The sequence below is a fragment of the Eptesicus fuscus genome, chromosome 1, assembly GCF_027574615.1.
Source record: "Eptesicus fuscus isolate TK198812 chromosome 1, DD_ASM_mEF_20220401, whole genome shotgun sequence".
NCBI classification, from domain to species: domain Eukaryota; kingdom Metazoa; phylum Chordata; class Mammalia; order Chiroptera; family Vespertilionidae; genus Eptesicus; species Eptesicus fuscus.
The window spans coordinates 69,990,878-70,007,386 of record NC_072473.1 but is presented as its reverse complement, the minus strand read 5'-3'; the positions used below and the strand labels follow the sequence as shown (position 1 = coordinate 70,007,386).

Genomic DNA, 16,509 nt, shown 5'->3' with positions numbered 1-16,509 from the left:
TTTCTCCACATCCTCACCAGCACTTGTCGTTTGTTGATTTGTTGATGATTGCCATTCTGACAGGTGTGAGATGCTACCGCATTGTCATTTTGATTTGCACCTCTAGGATAATTAGTGACTTTGAGCATATTTTCATATATCTCTTGGCCTTCCTTCTGTCTTCTTTTGAAAATATTCTATTTAGGTCCGTTGCCCATTTTTTTATTGGATCATTTATCTTCCTTTTATTAAGTTGTATAAGTTCCCTGTAGATGTTGGAGATTAAACTTTTATCAGTGATAACATTTGCAAATATGTTCTCCCATACAGTGGGCTTTCTTGTTGTTTTGTTGATGGTTTCTTTTGCCTTGCAAAAGCTTTTTATTTTGATGTAGTCCCATTTGTTTATTTTCTCTTTAGTTTCCATTGCCCTAGGAGCGGTATCAGTGAAGAAATTGTTTCGGCATATATCTGAGATTTCTCTGTCTGTGGATTCCTCTAATATTTTTATGGGGGAAAGAGATAGTCTTAATCTTATTCTTTGATATTTGAGAATGATGGTTGGAATATTGTTTGAAGCCTGAAATGGGGGGACAAAAATAAGGTTATGTGCATACATGTTCACATACACCTCAGGGCTTAGCAACAATTATGGCTTCCACTAAAGGAAGAATACTAGTCTTTGAGATATTTCTTATTTTTATTAACTCTGAATTTATATTTATTGCTTTAGGAAGAAGAAGAAGAAGAGGAAGAAGAAGAAGAAGAAGAAGACATTGACCACCTGGTGAAGTTGCATCGCCAGAAACTAGCCAGAAGCAGCCTGAGAAGTGGCTCCTCCATGGTAAGTTCTATTAGTTCTTTGACTGTAGACACATTTGGATACCAGGAAGGAAGAAAGCACCACCTTGGAGCAGAGTCAGGACCTGGGGAAATATTCTAGTCACTCTTTCCAGGTAACCTAGATGCATTTGTTCCTGTCCTCCATTTAGACCGTGGTTGCTTATTGCACAGCTAGGTGTCTTCCTCAGCTTCTCTCCTAGAGATTATTATGTCAGGTAAGAATTAGGGATAGAGACGTGCTTCATCACAGCTTTTGAACAGTAACCCTTAACTTCTTTCTTAAAGAGTTACTCAGGCCATAAAGTGAGCAAGATCAGATTTCTTTATCAGGACCCAACCCAGATCTCACATTCAAGGATAGTGAGTGTCATGAGAAGGGCCTTGGCAGTATTAATTGGCATTAGGGTGTGATTAAGGAGCAATAGTACTAACCATAATCATGAAGTTGAAAAGAACATTTAAGAATCAAGGCCTAGTTACATCATAAGTATAAAGATTGATGTTTAGGAGGAACAAGAGTCAGGAACCAGAGTGATTAGAGTTTGTTCCTGCTCACACACAGGAAGAGAATAGCAGGCTTGCAGAGTTTATCACAACCTGAGAAAATGTATTTTTACCTCTGGTGGTATTTTGATCCATTCACTTTTTTTCTGTAGCCCTTTATAGGAATACTAGCTTTCCCGTTGCAGGAAAAATCCTGCAATAGGATTTCCTGCTGCACTCTACCCCGCCTCCATTCCTCCCTTGTCGTCTGCCTCACCTTCTCCTCCAGCCCGCCCGAGTTTCCCTTCTTCCCCGGCCCCGCCTCCGCCTCCGCTCCGCCCTAGTCACCCAGCTCACCTTCTCCTCCAGCCCGCCCTCGTTTCTCTTCACCCCCGGCCCCGCCTCCGCCCCGCCCTTGTCACCCGGCTCACCTTCTCCTCCAGCCCGCCCGCGTTTCCCTTCGCCCCCGGCCCCGCCTCCGCCTCCGCCTCCGCTCAGCCCTTGTCACCCGGCTCATCTTCTCCTCCAGCCCGCCCGAGTTTCCCTTTGCCCCTGGCCCCGCCTCCGCCCCGCCCTTCTCCTCTCCCCCGCCCTCGGCTTGCTTGTTTCTTCGAAGCTTTACTCCCTTCTGCAGCTCTTGGCTTCTTTGGACGCTGTCTTGATATGCAAATTAGCCATCTTTGTTGGGGTAATTTGCATACTCGTCCTGATTGGTTGGTGGGCGTGGCTTGGCTGGTGGGCGTGGATTAGGTGTAGCGAAGGTGTGGTCAATTTGCATATTTGCCTATTATTAGATTAGAAGATAGATAAAAGAAACACACAGATAATTAAGGCACTTTGTTTTAAGTATAACTGTCCCCTTCTAGCGAGTGTTTTAGCATATATAACAAATAACAGAAGTGAAGTTACGTCCACCTTACCTGTATACTTTTCCCACCTTCTAAGGCAGGTGAAAATTAACAATAAAATATATGAAAAGAAGGGAAGAGGAGAAACTAAGAACCTATAGAAGCCATGAGCTGAAGTAAGAGTGCTACTAGATGTCTCTTATACTCTATTTACAAGAGTGTTGGTATACTGGCTTGTTGTAGGAACTTTGGAAACTTTTGTTTAATTCAGTGACTGTGGTTGTATCATGAGGAAAGATGTGAGCCATGTGGATGGGGGAGTATGCCTTCACCAGATGTTTGTGGGTGCTTTATCTTCAGAGTACAATAGGCAGCATGATGAGCATCTATAGTGAAGCTGGTGATTTCGGGAACATCTCTGTGACTGGCAAGATTGCCTTTTCCCTGAAGTATGAACAGCAAACACAGACTTTGGTCATTCACGTGAAGGAATGCCACCAGCTGGCTTATGCTGATGAAGCTAAGAAGCGCTCTAATCCGTGAGTGTTTCTAGAATCTGACTGATGCTCTGAAATGAGAGCTCAGACCCTGTCATCTGTTTTGGAACTCTTGAACTGAGATTATCCCTTCCTGGACGAATAGGAATGTGTGACTGAGAGTGGGTAGGAGAGATGTGGGAAAGGGACCACGATTGGGAAAATATAAGAATGGCATATCTAAGAGAGTTTGATATGACCTTTTAATTTCCTCATGGCATATGTATATGGAGAGCATGGAAATGAAGAATATGTTGAGAAAAGATGGTGAATTACTAAGTACTCTCCTTGGTTTCCAGATATGTGAAGACTTATCTGCTGCCTGACAAGTCCAGGCAAGGAAAAAGAAAAACCAGCATTAAGAGGGACACCATAAATCCACTATATGATGAGATCCTCAAAGTAAGTATCCAGATCTAGAGGGAAGGGGAACATGTTCTGTCTTGTGCACTAAGTAAGCTGTAGCTGTTCTCCTGCAACATGGCTGGTTGACATGGTTTTCAGTGGCCATGGCTGTGTCTGGGAATACACTGTAGGCATCTGTTCACATCCTGATTTCCAGAGAAGAGAACAAAGGTGATCTGGCTTTCTTGGAATATTGTGAAGTTAGATATTCACATGGCCACAAATCTCCATTTAAGAAGTCATTTGGTGGATCAAAGATGGCGCCAGAATAGATAGAAGTTACACTTACCTTCTCTCAGGACCATATCAAAATTACAACTAAACTACAAAACAATCAACCTGAATACCCAATTGAAGACCAGCTGAACAGAAGTCATAACTTAGGATATACAGAAGATGGCACGTTGAGACTGGTAAGAGGGGCAGAGACATGAAAAGGACTGACCCTGTACTCAATTGCTGAGGTTTAGAATCTGAAGGGATATTTCTGCTGAAGCGGTACCCTTATAGGTGCAAGAGACCTCAACTACATACCAGCTCCCTAGCCTAGAGTACCATAGTTGGGAAAAGGAGCTCACATAATATCTGGCTGTGAAAATCAGCAGGGAATCCATCCACCAAGGTATGATGGGAGACTACTAGAAACCCAGGAACCCTCTTAAAGAACCAGTACACAAAATCTCACTTTCAGGCACTCACCCTGGGCACTATGGAAGGGATGATGGCTCGAAGGAGGGAGGAGACTGGTTTCATACAGGGAGAGATTGGGAAAGGGCTGGAGGGATAGCCACCAATTGTGCTGAGTCTCTCTTTTATACTGCCCATTGATGCCATCTTTCCTGGGTTGAGCACTTTCATCCATACAGCATTAGCCAGGAGAGATGCACTTGCCCCTCCCCACTGACTACCTGAGATCCGCTCTGCCAAGATAACTCCAATGGAGGTATCTACTCATGGTCTCCAGCCTGGACCTGCATTGCAGTCTTTCTTGAAAAACTCTCAAGGAAGTTCAGAAAAACTCAGGGAATGCCACACACACACACACACACACACACACACACACACACACACAGGGAGAAACTGAGTTGTGTAGCTTTGGGGTGAGGGCCATTTTTTCCCCACATGCACAAGGAGGCACTACAATTCCTGTGTTTGGACAGTCTCCATGATCACACAGCATCATCCTAGGGAGAGGCATTAGCCCCTCTCTGCCAACTCCCTCAGGACCCACCCCACTGCAAAGGTTTGCAGGCCTCAAGCAGGTAGCAGCTGGCCTTGGCATACTCTGAGACTTCTGCTGAGTGGCCTTAGACCCAGCACTGGTGCCTACTTTGTATGAAACACTCACCTCTACCAGATAACTCACTGAGAACTTGCCTCATGCAGCTCAAGTACTGCCAGAGGCTCTTTTAGAGGCTGAGTCTAATAGGCAGCCAGCAGGTGGTGATGAGTTTTGGGGTGCCTTGGGACTTTTGGTGACCTGCCCCAGACTCAGTACTGGTGTCAGCCAGCCTTGATGCACAGCTTGGCCCCTCCAGTAAGAACTCAGGCCATGCAAGAGCAGCTACTAACTGTGGATTTCCTTGTGGGGCCGAACAGGTAACCTGGGACCCGCTACAGACTATCTAAATTGACGTGCACTGGAGTCCCTTCGAAGAGGCCTCAGAACCTTAACACCCCATGACATTAATGGATAGATCTTCCAGATGGAAAATCAACAAGGAAACACCAGATCACCGGTGGCTAGCTTGAGGCCACATCAGAACATGGCACATAGAAAGGGAGGTCTTGGCATGTACCAGAACCTGCAGGTGCAAGTTCCACCTCAGGGGTCAACAGCTCATATACTGTGGTTGGGGTCAATTCTCACAGGCTGAACCTGCCTGAGGGTCAACTCCACCCACAGTTGGGCCAACATCATTCAAGACTCAAATGTAATAGGAGGGATCACATAACCTACTCAAGACACACTTCTAAATCACCCAGCTCAGGTAGTCATAAAACTGCACTGATAAGACCCACAGAACACCTACTACATAAGGCCACTCTACAAAAACTGGGAGAAATAACTTATCTACCAAATACTTAGAAACAAACACACAGAGGCAGCCAAAATTGGAAGATAAAGACACATGTCACAAATAAAAGAACAGAAAAAATCTCCAGAAAAAGAAATAAATGGAATGGAAGCAAACAATAAAGTGATACAGAGTTCCAAGTAATGGTTATAAAGATGCTGAAGGAACTTAGAGGAAGAATGGATGAACTCAGTGAGAATTTCAAAAAAAGAGCTACTAAGCATAAGAAAGGACATAGAAACCATAAAAAAAAAAAACAGTCAAAATGAGTAATACAATATCTAAAATGAAGAATAAACTATCAGAAATCAATAGCAAATTAGATGAAGAAGAGGATTGAATCAGTGATTTGGAATACAATGTAGCAGAAAATACACAATCAGAGAATTGAAAGGAAAAAAAGAATTTAAAAAAAAGGAGATTCAGGGACCTCTGTGAAGACATCAAGTTTAACAACATCCATATCATCTGGGAACTAGAAGGAGAAGAGAGAGAATAAGGGATTGAAAACCTATTTGAAAAAATAAAGACTGAAAACTTTCCTACCCTGATGAATGAAAAAGTCACACAGGTCCAGGAAGTACAGAGTCCTAAATAAGATGAACCCAAACAGACCCATACCAATACACATCATAATTAGAATGGCAAAGAGAAAATCATAAAATCAGCAAGAGAAAGACAGTTACCTGCAAAGGTGCCCCAATAAGACTGTCAGCTGATTCCACAACAGAAACTTTTCAGGCCGGAAGTGACTGACATGAAATATTCAAAGTGGTGATAAAAACCTAGAACCAGGATTACTGTACCTGGCAAGGCTACCATTTAAAACTGAAGGAAAATAAAGGGCTTCCCAGAGAAGAAAAAGCTAAAGGAGTTCATCACCACCAAACTGGTATTACAAGATAGGTTCAAGGGAGTTAAAGAAAAAAGAAAGTAAAAACAGAAAAATAAATATGAATGAAAATAGCAATAAATATGTACCTATAAATAATCACTTTATATTTAAATGGATTAGATGCACCAATCAAAAGACATATGGTAGCTGGATGGATAAGAAAATAAGATCCTTCTGTCTACAAGAGGTCTACTTCAGATCAAAAGACACACAGACTGAAGTCAAGGATGGAAAAAGATATTTCATGCAAATAGAAATGTAAAAAAGGCTTGTATATCAGTACTTATATCAGACAAATAGATTTTAAAGGCTATAAAAAAAGACAAAGAAGACCATTACATACAAATAATGGGATCAATCCAACAAGAGGATATAACCCTTGTTAACATTTATGCACCCAACACAGGAGCATGTAAATATATAAAGGAAATATTTATGGACATAAAGGGAGAGGTCAAGAGTAATACAGTCATAGCAGGCTACCTTAACACCCCATGACATTAATGGATAGATCTTCCAGATGGAAAATCAACAAGGAAACAGCAGCCTTGACACATTACACTAGATGGATTTAATTAATATTTTCAGATCATTTTACTTCAAAATGGCAGAATATACATTCTTTTCAAGTGCACATGGAACTTTTTTTTGCAAAATAGACCACACGTTAAAACGTCTCAATAAATTTAAAAAAGATTGAAATCATATCAAGTATCTTCTGCAATCACAATCTTTTGAAACTAGAAATCAATTACAAGAAAAAATGAAAAACACACAAACACATGGAGGTTAAATAACATATTACTAAATAATAAATTGATTAACAATAAGATCAAGGAAGAAATAAAAAAATACCTTGAGAAAAATAAAAACAGAACAACCCCAAATTTATGAGACACAGTGAAAGCAGTCTCAGTAGGGAAATTCATAGTAATACAGGCCTACCTCAAGAAAAATCTCAATAGTGCACAAGAGTTCCCTTTTCTCCGCATCATCACCAGTACTTGTTATTTGTTGATGATAGCCATTCTTACAGGTGTGAAGTGCTACCTTGTTGTCGTTTTGATTTGCATCTCTCAGATGATCAGTGACTTTGAGCACATTTTCATATGCCTTTTGGCCTTCTGTATGTCCACTTTGGGGAATGCAGACTGGTGCAGCCTCTGTAGAAAACAGTTTGGAGTTTCCTCAAAAAATTAAAAATGGAACTCCCATTTGACCCAGTGATCCCACTTCTAGGTATATATCCCAAGAGATCAGAAATACCTATCAGAAAGAATATATGCACCCCTATATTCATAGTAGCACAATTTACAATAGCTGAGATTTAGAAACAGCCTAAGTGCCCATCAGTAGATGGGGGGATTAAAAACCTATGGTACATCTATACGATGGAATACTAGGCAGCTATGAAAAAGAAAGAACTCTTACCATTTGCTACAGCATGAATGGACCTAGTGAGCATTATGCTAAGCAAAATAAGCCAGTTAGAGAAAGATAAGTATCACATGATCTTACTCATGTGGAATCTAATGACCATCATAAACTGATGAACAAAAATAGACCCAGAGACATAGAAACATCAAACAAACTGTCAAACCTCAGAGGGAAGGCAGAGGAGGGTAAAGGGGGTGGGGGGAGGATATCAACCAATGCACTCATATGCATATATGCATAACCCAAGGACACAGACAGAGGGTGGTGAAGGCTTGGGGTGGGGGTGGGAGAGGGCAATGGGGAACAAAAGGGACATATGTAATACTTTCAACAATAAAGATTTCTTTTTTTTAAAAAAAGAAAAATCTCAAATAAACAATCTAACCTTACACCTAAAGGAACCATAAAAAGAACAACAAACAAAGCCCAAGTTGAATAGAAGGAAATAATAATCATAGCAGAAATAAATGAAATAGAGATTAAAATAAACAACACAGCTTTCTTCCAGTAGACGCCAATGAGTAAGCATCATTAAAGTCCCCCACCCCTTGGGAAAAGGGGACCACGCAGGCTTGCGCGCAGCACTGGAGTTTGCACACTTGCGTTTTTTCCTCTTTGAATCCTTGCTTCTGATTACTGAGCCCAATACATAGGATCACCCAGTTGGGGACACCCTAGGAGACTGCAGGGGAAAGTTGTTTTTCCGGAACCTGGGGATCAGAGTGGGGAGGACCATCGGAGAACCAGCTCTGGGGCAGCCCACTCCCACAAACCTGTATTGAATGCCACAGGGAAAGCAGGATCTAAGCACAGGCTAGAGAGGACCTATAGACCCGGAGATCAATCCAGAAACACTGCCACCCAGGGGCTGAATCACAAATTGACTCTTGCGTAATCACAAATAAAGGAATACAAGAAAGTAAGACACACTGCCTGCTTAAAAATCAGGACTGGCTTACAACACTGAGGAGCAGTGGAATGCAGGGAACTGCAATACTGTCCTGACTGGGAAACAGGTGTGCCAAACAGAACAATAGAGGAAGTGAATGACCTTCACTACTGCACATTTTATTTTTATTTATTTTATTTATTTATTATTTTTTTTCTCTTTCATCTTTTACTTAAGAAACGAATTTTTTTTCCTCACTTGATTTTACCTTTTTAATTATTACAATTTTATTTTCAATCACTATTATTACTACTACTATTTTACCTTTTTTTAAAAAAAGTGTCATTTCATTTTCTCTTTATTTGACTTTGAGATTAGTGTTCTACATTCTATTTTCATCTTTCCTTTAGCATCATTCTACTCTATCTAAACTCTACCTTTATGCTATCACTCTCTTCCTAACTTTTCCCCTTTTGTTGTTCTGTTTCTCTTACCCTTTTCCTGCTTTAGATTTTCCCTATTCTTTCTTTTTACCCCCTGTTAAAATTTCACCATACTTATATATCTAATTTCCAATTGCCTGCTCCGTATTCATACACACCTCTCTCTTCTTTGTCTTCACTATCCAAAAAATTGTTTTTCTCTCTGTCCTTTTGTTGTTGTTGGCTTGAATGTTAATTATGTCTATTTTTTATGCTTGTTTGTGAGATTGTTTTGCCTATTCTTTTTGTTTTGTATTTTTTGTTTGCTTTGTTTTTGTTTGTTGTTTTTTTTTTTTTTTTTCTTCTGTTTTCCCTCACCTCGCTTGATATTAGTTGTTATTTGTAGTTTGAATTCATCTCCAGGTACTTGTTGTTGGCATTTGCTGGGATTAGTGGCTATTCTATTGGAGTTTTCTCCTCATATACATAATTTGTTCCCTTTTTCTTTCCTATTCCCTTTCTTTTCTCTCTTACTTTTTTCCTTTTCTCAATTTCATTTTGGCACTCCTTTCTTTTTTTTTTTTCTCTTCTTTCTCTCCTATCCCCTAATTTGCCTTTCTCTGGTGGTCACCTTTATTTGGGGTTATTAATATCGTGAATACATTTCTGTTCAGTGCCTTGTGTGTTGTACCTGGTTGTGTTGTATTTTGTGCCTTTAAATCAATGCAGGAGAGAGAGAACTACATAACCAACACCCGGAGAAGAGAGATCATGGGGAGACAAAGAAACAGCCTGCATATGAAAGTAAAGCAGGCATCACCAGAAAAGGAAGTAAATGAAATGGAGGCAATCAACCTGTCAGAGAAAGAATTCAGAGAAATGGTCATAAGGTGGCTGAAAAGAATGGAAGACAAATTCGACAATATGAGTAAGAACCAAGAGGAAATGAAGAAGAACCAAGAAGAAATGAAAAATGACATTGCTTCTGTAAAGAACTCAATAGAAAGCATCAAGAGTAGACTAGAAGTAGCAGAGGACCGCATCAGTGAGGTAGAAGACAAGGTAGGAAAAAATACCCAAGTAGAGCAGCTTCTAGAAAAAAAAATGAAAAAGCAGGAGGAGAGCCTAAGGGAACTTTGGGACAACACGATACGAAACATAATAGGAGTTCCAGGAGGAGAGGAAACTGAGCAAGGAATAGAAAACCTGTTTGAAGAAATAATGACAAAAACTTCCCTGATATAGGGAAGAAAAAACGCACACAAATCCAAGAAGCTCACAGAGTCCCAAGCAAAATGAACCCCAAAAGACCAACGCCAAAGCACATTATAATTAAATTGGCAAACACCAACGACAAAGTAAAAATCTTAAAAGCATCCGGAGAGAGACAGAAAGTTACCTACAAAGGAACCCCCATCAGACTAGCAACTGATTTCTCAACAGAAACTCATCAGGCCAGAAGGGAATGGAATGAAATATACAAAGTCATGCAAAGGAAGGGTCTCAATCCAAGAATATTGTACCCAGAAAGGCTATCAATCAAAATTGAGGATGAAATCAGGAGCTTCACAGACAAAAAAGGACTAAGGGAATTTATTACCACCAAACCAGCAATGCAAGAAAAGCTAAAGGGTCTGCTGTAAAAGGAAAAAAAAAAAAGAACTAGAAAGCAAAGAAGAAACACAGGAGTATAGAATAAAAATGGCGACAAATAAGTACCTATCAATAATAACTTTAAATGTAAATGGATTAAATGCCCCAATCAAAAGACATAGAGTAATGGATTGGATAAGAAAACACATCCCATATATCTTCTGTCTACAACAAACCCACCTCAGAAAAAAAGATGGACACAGATTGAGGGTGAAAGGATGGAAAAAGTGTTTTTCAGGCGAATGGAAAGGAAAAAAAGCTGGGGTAGCAATACTTATATCTGACAAATTAGATCTCAAAGTGAAGGACATAACAAAAGATAAGGAAGGCCACTTCATAATACTAAAGAGAGCAATCCAACAAGAAGAAATAACTCTGGTAAACATATACGCACCCAATACAGGAGCACCCAAATACATAAAAAACTCCTTGAGGATATCAAAGGAGAGATTGACAGCAATACAATCATAGTAGGAGACTTTAATACCCCACTATCACCATTGGACAAATCCTCTAAACAAAAAATCAGCAAAGAAACATCAATCCTAAATGACTTACTAGACCAGATGGAATTAATCGACATCTTCAGAACATTTCACCCCAAAGCCACAGAATATACATTCTTCTCAAGTGCACATGGGTCATTTTCAAAGATAGACCATATGTTGGGTCATACACAAAGTCTCTTCAAATTCAAAAAGATAAAAATCATATCAAGCATCTTCTCAGATCACAGTGGCATAAAACTGGAAATCAACTACAATAAAAACAATCCAAAGAAATCAAACACATGGAGACTAAACAGCATGCTATTAAACAATGACTGCATTACCAGAGAGATCAAGGAAGAAATAAAAAACATCATGGCAACAAATGACAATGAAAACACAACAATCCAAAATCTATGGGACACAGCGAAAGCAGTCTTGAGAGGGAAGTTCATAGCTCTACAAGCCTATTGCAAAAAAAAAGAAACAATGGTAATAAATTACCTAACCCTACAACTTAAAGAGTTAGAAAGAGAGCAAAAATAAAAGCCCAGTGTAAGCAGCAGGAAGGAAATAATAAAGATCAGAACAGAGATAAAGGACATTGAGACAAAAAACACACACAACAAAAACGATACAAAAGATCAACAAAAACAAGAGCTGGTTCTTTGAAAGGATAAACAAGATTGATGAACCTCTAGCCAGGCTCACCAAGAAGCAAAGAGAGAGGAACCAAATAAACAAAATCAGAAATGAAAGAGGTGAAATAACTACAGACCCCACCGAAATAAAAAAGATTGTTAAAAAATACTATGAACAACTCTATTCCAACAATCTGGACAACCTGGAGGAAATGGACATATTCCTAGAAAAATATAACCTTCCAAAACTTAATCAGGAAGAATCTAAATATCTCAATAGGCCAATAACTGTGGAAGAAATTGAAGCAGTCATCAAAAAGCTTCCAGCAAACAAAAGCCCGAGGCCAGACAGCTTCACAGGGGAGTTTTACCAAACAATCAAGGAAGAAGTAAAACCTATCCTCCTCAGACTATTCCAAAAAATTCAAGAGGAAGGAACATTTCCAAGCTCCTTCTATGAAGCCAGCATCACCCTAATACCAAAACCAGATAAAGACAACACAATGAAAGAGAATTACAGGCCAATATCCCTCATGAACGCAGATGCCAAAATCCTCAACAAAATTCTAGCAAATCAGTTCCAGCAGTACATCACAAAGATCATACACCATGACCAAGTAGGATTTATCCCAGGAATGCAAGGATGGTACAATATCCACAAATCAATAAACGTGATACATCACATAAACAAATTGAGAGATAAAAATCACAGTCATATCAATTGATGCAGAAAAAGCATTTGTCAAAATCCAACACCCTTTCTTGATAAAAAACTCTTAACAAGGTGGGAATAGAAGGATCATACCTCAACATAATAAAGGCTATATATGGTAAACCCACAGCAAACATCATACTCAATGGGCAAAAACTAAAACCATTTCCCCTAAGAACAGGAACAAGACAAGGATGCCCACCCTCACCACTCCTGTTTGACATAGTACTGGAAGTATTAGCCATTGCAATTAGACAAGAAGTAGAAATAAAAGGCATTCAAATTGGAAAAGGAGAAGTAAAACTGTCCTTATTTGCAGATGACATGATATTGTACATAAAAAACCCGAAAGACTCCATAAAAAATTATAGACTTAATAAATGAATTTGGCAATGTAGCAGGATACAAAATTAACTCCAAGAAATCTATGGCATTTCTATACACCAATAGTGAACTTACAGGAAGAGACACTAAAAAAGCAATCCCATTTACCATTGCACCAAAAAAATTAAGATACCTAGGAATAAACTTAACTAAGGAGGTAAAAGACCTATTCGTGGAAAACTATGGGGCACTGAAAAAAGAGATAGAGGAAGATGTAAACAGTTGGAAGAACATACCATGTTCATTGATTGGGAGAATCAACATCATTAAAATGTCCATACTTCCCAAACCAATCTATAGATTCAATGCACTCCCCATTAAAATACCAACAGCATATTTCACAGACCTAGAAAGAACTCTCCAAAAATTCATCTGGAATAAAAAAAGACCCTGAATAGCCACAGCAATCCTGAAAAAGAAGATCAAAGTAGGTGGGATCTCAATACCAGATATCAAGCTGTATTACAAAGCAACTGTTCTCAAAACTACCTGGTACTGGCACAAGAACAGACATATAGATCAATGGAATAGAATAGAGAACCCAGAAATCGACCCAAATCACTACACTCAATTAATATTTGACAAAGGAGGCATGGACATACAATGGAGTCAAGACAATCCCTTCAATAAACGGTGTTGGGAAAATTGGACAGATACATGCAAAAAAAAATGAATCTAGACCACCAACTTACTCCATACACAACAATAAACTCAAAATGGATCAAGGACTTAAACATACGACAAGAAGCCATCAAAATACTAGAGGAATCCACAGGCAGAGAAATCTCAGACATATGCCGAAACAATTTCTTCACTGATACTGCTCCTAGGGCAATGGAAACTAAAGAGAAAATAAACAAATGGGACTATATCAAAGTAAAAAGCTTTTGTACAGCAAAGGAGACCAGTAAAACTATAAGAAAGCCCACTGCATGGGAGAACATATTTGCCAATGATATCAACGATAGGGTTTAATCTCCAACATTTACAGGGAACTCATGCAGCTTAACAAAAAAAAAAGATAACCCAATGAAAAAATGGGCAACTGATCTAAATACACACTTTTTGAAAGAAGACAGAAGGAAGGCCAAGAGACATATGAAAAACCTGCTCAAAGTCATTAATCATCAGAGAGATGTAAATCAAAACAACAATGTGATACCATCTCACACCTGTCAGAATGGCTATTATCAACAAATCAACAAATGACAAGTGCTGGCGAGGATGCGGAGAAAAACGGACCCTCGTGCACTGCTGGTGGGAATGCAGACTGGTGCAGCCACTGTGGAGAACAGTATGTAGTTTCCTCAAAAAACTAAAAGTGGAACTCCCATTTGACCCAGTGATCCCACTTCTAGGAATATATCCCAAGAAACTATAAACACCAATCAGAAGGATTTATACACCCCTATGTTCATAGCAGCACAATTCACCATAGCTAAGATTTGGAAACAGCCTAAGTGCCCATCAGCAGATGAGTGTATTAAAAAACTGTGGTACATCTACACAATGGAATACTACGCTGTGGTAAAAAAGAAGGAGTTCTTACCATTTGCAACAGCATGGATGGAGATGGATAGCATTATGCTAAGTGAAGTATGCCAGGCAGTGAAAGATAAATATCACATGATCTCACTCATTTGTGGAATATAATGAACAACATAAACGGATGAACAAAAAAAGATCCAGAGACAGAGAAACATCAATCAGAACGTCAAACCTCAGGAAAGGTATGGTAGTGTGGGGTTAAGGGGGAGAGATCAACCAAAGGACTTATATGAATGCATATAAGCCTAATCAATGGACACAGACAACAGGGGGGGTGGGGGTATGAATGGTAGGTCGGGGGTAATGGGCGAATAAGGACACATATGTAATACCTTAATCAATAAAGAAATTTAAAAATGCCCCCCCCCTTGCAGTCCTCATGTCTATGTCAAAGTCTCCCCAAAAGCCTGAACAGATGCAGAAGCTCTTTAACAGAGCTTTGTGCTTTGGAACAACCATCGAGAGTCTGAGAAGTGAATATGAGCAATGGGGAATGTTCACAGACTGTGTGGTGATGAGAGATCCTAACACCAAGCACTCCAGAGGCTTAAGGTCTGTCATTTATACCACTGTGGAGGTGGTGGATGCAGCCATGAATGCCAGGTCACACAAGGTGGCTGGAAGAATTGTGGAACTAAAGAATGCTGTCTCAAGAGAAGATGCTCAACAACCTGATGGCCACTTAACTATGAAAAATATTTTTGTCAATGGTATTAAAGAAGACATTGAAGAACATCACCTAAGAGATTATTTTGAACAGTATGAGAAAATTGAAGTGATTGAAATTATGACTGATTGAGGCAGTGGCAAGTAGAGGTTTGCTTTTGTAACCTTTAATGACCATGACTCTGTAGACAAGACTGTCATTCAGAAATACCATAATGTGAATGGCCATAACTGTGAATTAAGGAAATCCTATCTAAACAAGAGATGGCTAGTGCTTCACCCTTCCAAAAAGATCAAAGTGGTTCTGGAAACTTTGGTGATGGTTACAGAGGTGGCTTTGATGGGAACGACAACTTTGGTTATGGAGGAAACTTCAGTGGTTGAAGTGACTTTGGTGGCAGCCATGGTAGTGGTAGCTGGGATCGCTATAGTGTATTTGGTAATTATGGAAGCAATTTTGGAGGTCGTTGAAGCTACAGTGATTCTGGCAATTACAACAATCAATCTTCAAAGTTTGGACCCATGAAATGAGGAAACTTGGAGGCAGAAACTCTGGCCCCTATGGTGGTGAAGACCAATCCTTTGCCAACCCATGAAACCAAGGTGTCTATGGTGGTTCTAGCAGCAGCATAAGTTTTTAATTACTGACAGGAAACAAAGCTTAGCCGGGGAGGAGAGTCTGGGAACTGACAGGGAAGCTACAGGTTACAAGAGATTTGTGAACTCAGGCAAGCACAGTAGAGGCAGGACCTAGCTACTACCAAGAAGACATGTTTTAGACAATACTAATCTGTATGGGCAAAGGAAACCATCAACAAAATGAAAAGGGAACACACTGAATGAGAGAACATATTTGTCAATGATACATATGATAAGGGGTTAATTTCCAAAATGTGTAAAGAGCTTATACTACCTAACACCAAGAAGACAAACAACCCAATTTAAAAGTGGGCAAAGGACCTGCATAGACACTTTCCCAAAGAGGACATACAGATGGCTAATATACATGAAAAGATGCTCCATATCACTAATATACATGAAAAGATGCTCCATATCACTAATCATCAAAGGGATGCAAATTGAAACCACACTGAGATAGCACCTCATGCCTGTCAGAATGGCTCATCAATAAATTAACAAGTGCTGGTGAGGATGTGGAGAAAGGGAATCCCTGGGGAACTGCTGGTAGGAATGCAGACTGGCACAGGCACTGTGGAAAACAGTATGCAATTTCTTCAAAAAATTAAAAATGGAACTGCCTTCTGATCCAGTGATCCCACTTCTGGGAATATATCCAAAGAAACTCGAATTTGTAGCAGGTTAAGAGCCCTTGAGCGACCTCAGTTTTCCCAGCAGCCCCATTCAAAGAGCCCAAACTGAATGAAGCACTGGTTTAGCCCAGTACTAGCCCCAAAATCCTACAAGGGAGGCATTACCATAATTCTATTTTACATATGAAGGAACTGAAGTCCAGAGTGGTTCAACCATGTTTGTAAAGTCACACAGAAAGTGAGAAGGCTGGATGCCTGATTCCAAATTCATTGCTCTTTCAGCCATACCAGAATTGTCTGGAGCAGGATCAGGACCTAGTAGGTGCTAGTG

General features: G+C 39.8%; 1 protein-coding gene and 1 pseudogene across 1 annotated transcript in view; both read left to right on the top strand.

Moving 5' to 3' along the window:
• SYTL4 (synaptotagmin like 4) overlaps nt 1-16,509 on the top strand; it is a 58,631-nt gene that overhangs the window by 25,164 nt on the left and 16,958 nt on the right. The window contains exons 9-11 of the mRNA XM_008156542.3: nt 713-823; nt 2,514-2,692; nt 2,989-3,091. Of these exons, the coding sequence (XP_008154764.2) occupies nt 713-823; nt 2,514-2,692; nt 2,989-3,091 (393 nt within the window). The remainder of the gene's footprint in view (nt 1-712; nt 824-2,513; nt 2,693-2,988; nt 3,092-16,509) is intronic.
• On the top strand, nt 14,621-15,548 carry LOC103299716 (heterogeneous nuclear ribonucleoprotein A1-like; annotated as a pseudogene).